The following is an 8,968-nucleotide window of genomic DNA, read 5'->3' on the forward strand; positions in this document are numbered from 1 at the left end:
AAAAATGAAATGTAATTTATTCCTCACCCTTATGCCGTTCCACACCCGTAAGACCTCCGTTCATCTTAGGAACACAAATGAAGATATTTTTGTTGAAATCTGAAGGCTCAGTGAGGCCTCCATAGGGAGCACAGAAATGTACACTCTCAAGATCCATTAATGTACTAAACACATATTTAAATCAGTCCATGTGAGTACAGTGGTTCAATATTAATATCATAAGCAACGATAATATATATATATATATATATATATATATATATATATATATATATATATATATATATATATATATATATATATATATATATATATATATATATATATTTATATTTTAAGAATCTTAAACATAAATAGCCACACAAATGTGGTCCAGGAAAAGCGTACTTTGATTATCTTCACTGCATGCATATTTAAAGGTCCCGTTCTTCGTGATCCCATTGTTCAAACTTTAGTTAGTGTGTAATGTTGCTGTTAGAGCATAAATAATACCTGTAAAATTATAACGCTCAAAGTTCAATGCCAAGCGAGATATTTTATTTAACAGAAGTTCCCTTTCAAAGCCTACAGCGAACGGCTGGCTTGGACTACATCCTGGTACTTCCTGCAGTAATTACGTCAGTAGAACAGACTAACCTCCGCCCACAAGAATACGCGAAAAAGGGGGCGTGGTCTTGTTGCTGTCCCACGTGGAGAAGAGGACAGTCGCGTGGAGAAAAGGAACTGTAGCTTGAGTGTGTTTGTCGCCATGTCGTCGAGACGCTGTTATTTTCATCCCGGAGTCAAATCACCTTTGTTTGGCTTTCCCAGGGACGCTATAGAGATCATTCTCCCGTTAAGAGGCATGACCTTTCCGTACAACTTGCGCTAAGCTGCTGTCGAATCACAACACGGGAACCGCTGGCACAATCAGAACTCGTTACGTATTTCTGAAGGAGGGACTTCAGAGAACAAGGAACTCATCAGCCCGTTTTTAGGACAGTGAAAACAGCGGTATACAGATGAGTAAATTTTGTGAAAAATACTGTTTTTTTTTTACACGCGAAACATGAACACATGTTATATTGCACACTGTAAACACAATCAAAGCTTCAAAAAAACACGAAGAACTGGACCTTTAAAACAAAATGAAATATAACATTCAACCTATAAATATGTGGTTCAGGCAATATGTGAATATGTACTCTGATTATCTTCACTGTAATAAAATGAAATATGACAAACACAACTCTCTTTTTTGTAGGGATGCACCGATATGAACATTTTGGCCGATACCGATAACCGATAATTCTTAATATTTGAAAGCCGATAACCGATATATTGGCCGATAAATCTAAATACAAATTTTAATAAACTCTGAGAGCCTGATTACAAAAACAAAAGGCTCACCATTAAAAGCCATGGCCCAAACACTTCAACATAAATCAAACCTATACACTACAGTAGCCTATTTGAACCAGTGTGAGATTCCTTACCTTTTCAAATTAATTTTACACTCCTATGGCCAAAATTGTTTTTTTTAACACTTTACAATAAGGTTTAATTTTTGTCAGTATTAGTTAACCAACAATGAATGAACAATACTTCAACAGGATTTATTAATTTTAGTTCATGTTAATCTCAACATATTCAGACCCAAAGTTGTGTATTTTAACATTAGGTATGAACTGTGAATGGACTGTTACAAAACACAAACATTTTATTACTAAAAGAAACAAAGGTTATTGCTCTCTGTTTGTTCATGATAGTTAATGCATTAATAAAATGAGACCTTATTTGTAAAATGTTACCAAAAATTATATTGTCTAAAAAATAAAAATAATATACCTAAATAATGCAAACAAGTAATTGAACAGCATTACTGAGGCTGCATAATAAAGAATCAGAATGCAAGTGCATGAAATAACCTCCGCACAGACGATAAAGAAATGGCTTTAATCAAACCATATTGTTGATGGAAATGATACGAGAACAATAAAAGTGCTAATTATAAAAAATAATGCTTCTGTGTTTTTGAAAAAAAAATATATGTTTAATATTACAGTAATAGTAAACATCTGTAATATTAGTCTAGTCTATTAGGAATAATGTTGCTGTTTGAGAGCGCGCTGAAGCTGGAGAGAATGAACGAACAACCATAAACTGAAGCGCTTAGAAGTTTAATTAACAACTAAACGCATCATATATGAGAACAATCAGATATTTATACAAAATAAATATAATATTACAACTTATATTAGCACAAAATCACGCATAGGTGAAGGGTTATAACTCCTGTGGATGCTCTTCCCCTGTTTGAGAGCGTGCTGAAACTTAAGATGATCACCGGTACAGTGAAGCACTGCAGGTTATTGACTTAACCAAACACATCCTATATGACTTTAATCAGATGTTTATACTACAAAAACGTAATATTACGACTTACATATGCTTAAAATGACGCGAATGCACAAGCGAACTTGACTGTGCTGGTCAGAATGCGTTGTTGACGCTTCCCACAACAGCGCGCTGAAAAACAACTAAACCCAGAGAATTCACTACGTTTTATAACAGAAATATTCTCATTGCAGTGTTATGTATAGGACAGTCCCAGTAGTTATTAATGCTGTGCATTTCTGTTTGAAATGCGCGCGCCGGTACAATGAAGTGCTTTACTGCATTGTTTATTAACTCAACCAAACGCATCCTATATGATATTACATACACAGAATAATAATAAATATAATATTACAACTTACAATGGCACAAAAGGCTGTGAATGCACAAGCGAACTTGACTGTGCTCGTCATGAAGGTGTAACTCCGTGGGCGCGCTCTTCCCTCAACAAACGCGCTGAAACACAACGCTCTTTTACAGCCTATTCTATTCTCATTATCATTTTATGTAGATTATAGAAGACTTGCGCTGCACATGTTGCACATAACTGTATTTTCCTTTTCGAAGTGATTCCAAACATATTTAGAGCAATTCAAACCCATCATGGTGGACAGCGCGTCCGTCTCAGCTGAAGGAAATAATACATTATCTATTGGCTTGACTATATCGGTCAAATTTTCTTATTGGACCGATAACGATAACATCAAAAATAATCATTTATCGGCCGATAACGATATGTTGCCGATATATCGTGCATCCCTACTTTTTTGTTAAACGTCAGTTTTAATAATCAATAATGGCCATTATAAAAGTATAAGTAAAAGGTATAGGAAGCTCTCCAATAAGAAATAAAGCAAACCATTCAGTCAAAAGTATAAAGTCAGCACTTTAGTAGGCTATGGTGGTAAAGTTAAATATGCAAGGCATGTTTATTTATATATCACAAATACACAATGGTAAATCAAAATGCTTTATAGGACTGGGCGATATAATCAAAAAATAATATCTGTATTTTTTGTTTGAATGGCGATACACGGTATACATCCTGGTATTTTATACGTTTTCCTATTTGGATGCAAAAAAATCAGTATAAATTTTTTTTTTAATATATGTTTTTACATCCTGCCCAGTGATGTCCTAAAAACAATGTTGATATTGAAAGCTATAAACCAATACAGTGACTGTAATGTAGGATATATTATGTGCAAATTGGAGGTTTACAATTAATAATTTTGTTTTTAAATTCACTAAACTAAAAATGAAAATAAAAACAAAAGCATATTAGCCTATATTTATATATTACCACATTTTAATGGTCACTTTCATAAAAATATACTTACTTTTAGGTTTAAAATTCCACATATGGCACATTTATTGTCCAACAACAAATATTTTAGAAATATTTAGTCAAAATTTATGGCATTCCTATTCTATTGCACTCCGTCTGTTTGGCGCGCATGCACGCAGTGGTGCGTGTTCACAGAATTTTAGCAGAGATTCACTTGCAGAAGGCGCGTCCTCTCCTGACATAAAATGGACATATTTGCATGACTTTCTAACATTTACTGATGGAGAGTATACCTGTGAAATGTAAGTTATGCACTGAGGAAAGCACCACATTTCAAACGCATTAAACAGAACAAATAGGCTATTTATCTGTCTGTCAGCACAAGTATCTCTAAGAGTGTCTGACAGGGCAAGCTGCTTTAAACTATACGGGTCAACTATATTCATTTATTTTGAAGCCCTTAATATAAAGCATGTGTCTTGTTGAGGACAAATTGTATTATGCACTTTCCCTGCATCAGCTCATTTTGCGTACTCCGCTATTTTTCAGATGCGTTTGTATCAATCTACTGTATATCGATATAAACGGTATTGCCTCATTCCTTATTGTCTCTAAAAAATGTATCCATGTATATTGTAAAAACTCGATATACCGCTCAGCCCTAATGCTTTACATAGAAAAGTTATTAAAATATTGATAATCACAACTTAATAAAAATACCACGTTTAAGAAAGCAAATAACAATAACCAAAGATAAAATCAATTCAATTCAAATTTATTTGTATAGCGCTTTTCACAATACACATTGTTTCAAAGCAGCTTTACCAGAGATGCTCACAAGTCTCTGAGCTAGAGTCAAGATTCAAGAGTTTTATTTGTCACATACACAGTTATATACACAATATACAACTGGCAGTGAAGAGTCCAAGTCAAGTCTCAAGTCTCTGGGCTCGAGTCCAAGTCAAGTCTCAAGTCTCTTTATTATAATAAGTCTCTGGTTATAATAAGTGTTGCATCACATACGGCGACCCATCCAGGCTGTGTAGAACACTGCAAAGCTATATATAAGGAATTCAAAGCATGTAATAAGTTATTTTGACACCTTTCTCTATTAACATACCATATCAGCTCATTAAACCTGCAGATGTCGATCAATGAATATGAAAAGACAACAAGTAAGATGCTTATCTAATAGCTAACAATTTTATGTGCAACAAAGCACATCTGAAACCACAAAGTTCTGGTACTCAGGGTATCACAAAAACATTGCAAAATTTATAAGCAATAACACTTTTTTTCCACTTAAAGAGAGCACACACTCAAGAAAACACACAGAAACACTCTCTCACAGTCACACACACGCACTCAAGTGCACACACACTACCCACACGTGGTTTACGGGGACTCTCCATAGGTGTAATGGTTTTACTAATGTACAAATGGTATAATCTATCCACCTACACTAACCCTACCCCTAAACCTACCAATCACAGAAAACTTTTGGCCTTTTTTGAATTTCAAAAAGCACCATTTAGTATGTTTTGTTAAGCAGTTTGGATTATCAACCATGATTAGGTTTTATTTGAATACCCATGTTGAAATATAATCTTAGTGACTGTCCTTTTCATGACAGATTTATCTAAACATAGCATTAAATAATCAAGACATCACTAACAGGTTAAGTAGAATTTATTTTTATTTATATTTTTATATATATATATATATATATATATATATATATATATATATATATATATATATATATATATATATATATATATATATATATATATAGTGCATATATTTAGTGAAAGAGTTGATTTCTCTAGTGAATTAACAGCTGTGGACACTGATCTGACTTCTGACTCAGAGGTAAATGATGGACGTGACATTGTTTACAAGCTGTTTGACATCTTTGCGCGATTGAAACACTGATTGAGCGATTACACGACATATAATAAGTTTCAGTAAGTGTTATTCTCAACATACCTTAAGATATTAATTCATGTTTATTCTTCTGGAAGAGATGATCGATCGCGCGCGCGCCGCGGCCGCTTGAATTGACGCGCCTATACAGTGATAAGTCGTCACATTTTAGAGCGTCAAAACGGCATTTATCGTTTGAATTTCGTGATAAAATGAACTGAATGCTTTTATTCTTTATACACATTTGTGTCCTCATAAATCATATACAAGAACACACACACACACACACTTTTAAAAACCTATGATGAGTGGCACAGCAGCGGCAGGTGCAGTCGACATGATTGTTCGTTGTCCTCTCATGTGTGGCCGTGCGCAGCAGATACGTAGTACGTCACTAGTTACGTGGCAGGTTATACACAAGTTTTTGAGCCGTTTCCGCTCTACATCGTAAACTCCTCCCATCGATGCAATCCACTTCTGTTCTGGCTGGCTGGGTTTGTTTCGCTAGCTAGCTCCGTTGTGCCGACAAAGCACTGATATCGCAGTTACAAAGAGGATATAACGTTAAACAATTACAACATGAAGAAAAGTGGCTGGGGAACGACGTGTGCGGTAGTTGGTTGCAAAAACTCGAGAAAGCACCTGAACGAGTGGTTAGACAGAGAGTGCTACGACCACAAACCAGCCACGAAGAGGCAATGTCCATGCGCTCCATTGTTTACATTTTTTCGCAAGCCTGATACTGACTCGGAATCAAGGACCTGGCTGAAGGCATTGAATTTAAAGAAACCACCCTGCAACATTTTTGTTTGTTCCTATCACTTTGTTGACCAAAAACCAACCAAGGATAATCCTTTCCCAGAGTTGTGGTTGGGATACAATCGCCCTCCCCAGCCAAAGAGGTGTCAACTCACCCAGCGGACCACTGCAAAAAGAAAACGCAGACTTGAATCTGAGGGTAAGTTCAGCAACTTTAGTAATGAAGCTGACAATACTGTTAATTATGAAGAAGTTGTCATACACTAACATTGCTACCGGTATTTTGCTAAGGCAGATTGTTTTGGAGATGGGACAAACAATGCCCACGATAGCTACATCATTAATTGTGTGTGTGTGTGTGTGTGTGTGTGTGTGCTTGTATATATGGTTTACAAGGACAAAATGTCAGGTTACTCACCAGCATTATGAGGACACTAGTGTTCCCGTAATTCGGAGGTCATATGTTATTTTCTGGCATAAATGAATGCCCATATGAAGTTTTTTCATTTTCTAAAAAATGACCTTACATACCATGATGTGTATGTGTATGAATACAACTATGACCTTACATACCATGATGTGCATGTGTAAATAGTCCTCTCAAACCAGGTAATGATTACGGTGTGGTATGTCCAAAATATTGAGAACACTTTGGCACAGACACTGTTTTACAATTTGAAATGTAAGAGGCTATGACTAAACATTTAATTTTGCTATTTTCCTACGGTCAGTGCGTTGGTTACTGCGTATCAGAGAGAATTGAGGTAGCAGAAAGCAAGTAGAACTTTAGCTATCTGAACAGCCTCCTAGCTAGTTTAAAATGGGTAAATGCAAGTTTAATGAAAAATGCCTGGAGAATGATGAGTTCTTGTGGTGTTTGAAGCCGGTGCCTGCACATATAAAATTTTGCCATTGTGATATTTGTAGTGAGAGGACTATATGCCTGCATTAATTTTGCTCCATCAATGTTTTCTCTTCCCTTTTTTAGATGCTCCTGAAACCTGTCAGTCTGCCTGTGAGGCTGAGCCTGCTACACCAAAATTTCGAGATGCCCAGACCCAATGGGAGGATCCGTCACATATTGACCACATGTACTGTTCAACAACACAGTCTGTTAAAGTAGACAAGGCCACACAGTACGAGGCAGAAATGGGCCCTACTGTGACTAGCACAACGGTCATTGATGATGCTAGGTCCCGGCTGTATACAGGAGTGCGTATGGTTCAATTTTTCACCCTGGTGAGGGTGTTGTTGCCTTTCAGTAAGCCATCAATTACCCTTCCCGTTGTTGACCAAATCCTGATGACCTTGATGAAGATAAAACTAAACCTAATATTAGGAGATATTGCTCACCGCTTCAATGTGTCTACATCCATGGCAAGCATTGTGATTAGTCACTGGATTGACGTGATTGGTGAACAGTTCAAAGTCCTGATCCCCTGGCTTCCAAGAGAGACCATTCGTGCCACCATGCCCTTGTCATTTCAGAGAAACTACCCTCGAACCACCTGCATCATTGACTGTGCCGAAAGTGCCATGCAGAGAGCCACAAACCACGACTCAAGAAGTGACACTTTCAGCCAGTACAAATCACGCAACACTGTGAAATATCTCGTCGCTGTGGCCCCTAATGGGCTAATTATGTTTATATCTGATGCCTATGCTGGCAGAAGCAGCGATAAGTTTATCACCATGGACAGTGGGTTCCTAGACTATCTGAGGGCTGGTGATGAGGTCATGGCGGACCGTGGGTTCACCATTCGAGACTTGCTTGATGAGAGAAGGGTCCGTTTGAACATCCCTGCATTCACCTACAGGCGCAATCAGTTGACCAATGAGGAGACGACACGCACCAGGCGAGTAGCCACTGTCCGCAAACACGTGGAAAGAGCAATCCAGAGACTGAAGGTCTTTAAGATTTTATCCCAGAACGTTCCCATCAGCATGGCACCGAAACTGGACAACATCTTAACCATATGTGCTGGCCTAGTTAACCTGAAGAGTCCACTAATCAGAGTGCCTCATGAGGTTTAGAATCTTGCCTTGTGTCCCTGTCTACCAACACCCAGCCATGTTGTTCATTAAATACAGATAAACACAACAAATACTGCATGCATTGTATTTTTTTATATTATATATGAATATTTTCATAGTAATGTAATTGTGTGGGCTGCTTTTGTATTTTACTACTTAATACCTGTTAGGATTAAACACGCAATCTTTCTTGTTGAAACCATTTGTTTAGTTTCCTCGAAACAATTAATTCATCCAGTGTTATTTATGTACAGTATGAGCTTACTATGAATGATGAACTGTGTTAAAAGAAATTGTAGCACTCTAAGGAACATAAGGCCTATCATTCATGATCGTAGTTCAGTGCAATAATTAAATAATAATTAAACGAAATGAAATGAAATAACATCAAACTTTAATTTTCATTCAAACAGTACAGGCACACTGATATATTGCACAGCATAAAGAGATAATGTAATGTACCGGTAGTTTATTTTAGTTTTAAAATGCTAAGATATTTACTGCAGAACTGTAACCTTCCCTCAACAAAATCATCAACAATTTTTGGGAGCATGTGGGCAAAGTAGAATGTGCGCAGCCTTATGA

General features: G+C 36.6%; 1 protein-coding gene across 1 annotated transcript; it reads left to right on the forward strand.

Annotated features, from left to right (window-relative positions):
* Positions 1-6,034: 6,034 nt before the first annotated feature.
* LOC307128470 (uncharacterized protein) lies at positions 6,035-8,428 on the forward strand. Its single transcript, XM_079820363.1, has 2 exons — positions 6,035-6,548; positions 7,338-8,428. Exons 1-2 carry the CDS (start codon positions 6,170-6,172, stop codon positions 8,381-8,383), a joined length of 1,425 nt encoding a protein of 474 aa, XP_079676489.1. The 5' UTR covers positions 6,035-6,169; the 3' UTR covers positions 8,384-8,428.
* The last annotated feature ends 540 nt before the right edge of the window (positions 8,429-8,968 follow it).

This window comes from Gobio gobio (genome assembly GCF_949357685.1).
Source record: "Gobio gobio genome assembly, chromosome: 1".
Taxonomy (NCBI): Eukaryota; Metazoa; Chordata; class Actinopteri; order Cypriniformes; family Gobionidae; genus Gobio; species Gobio gobio.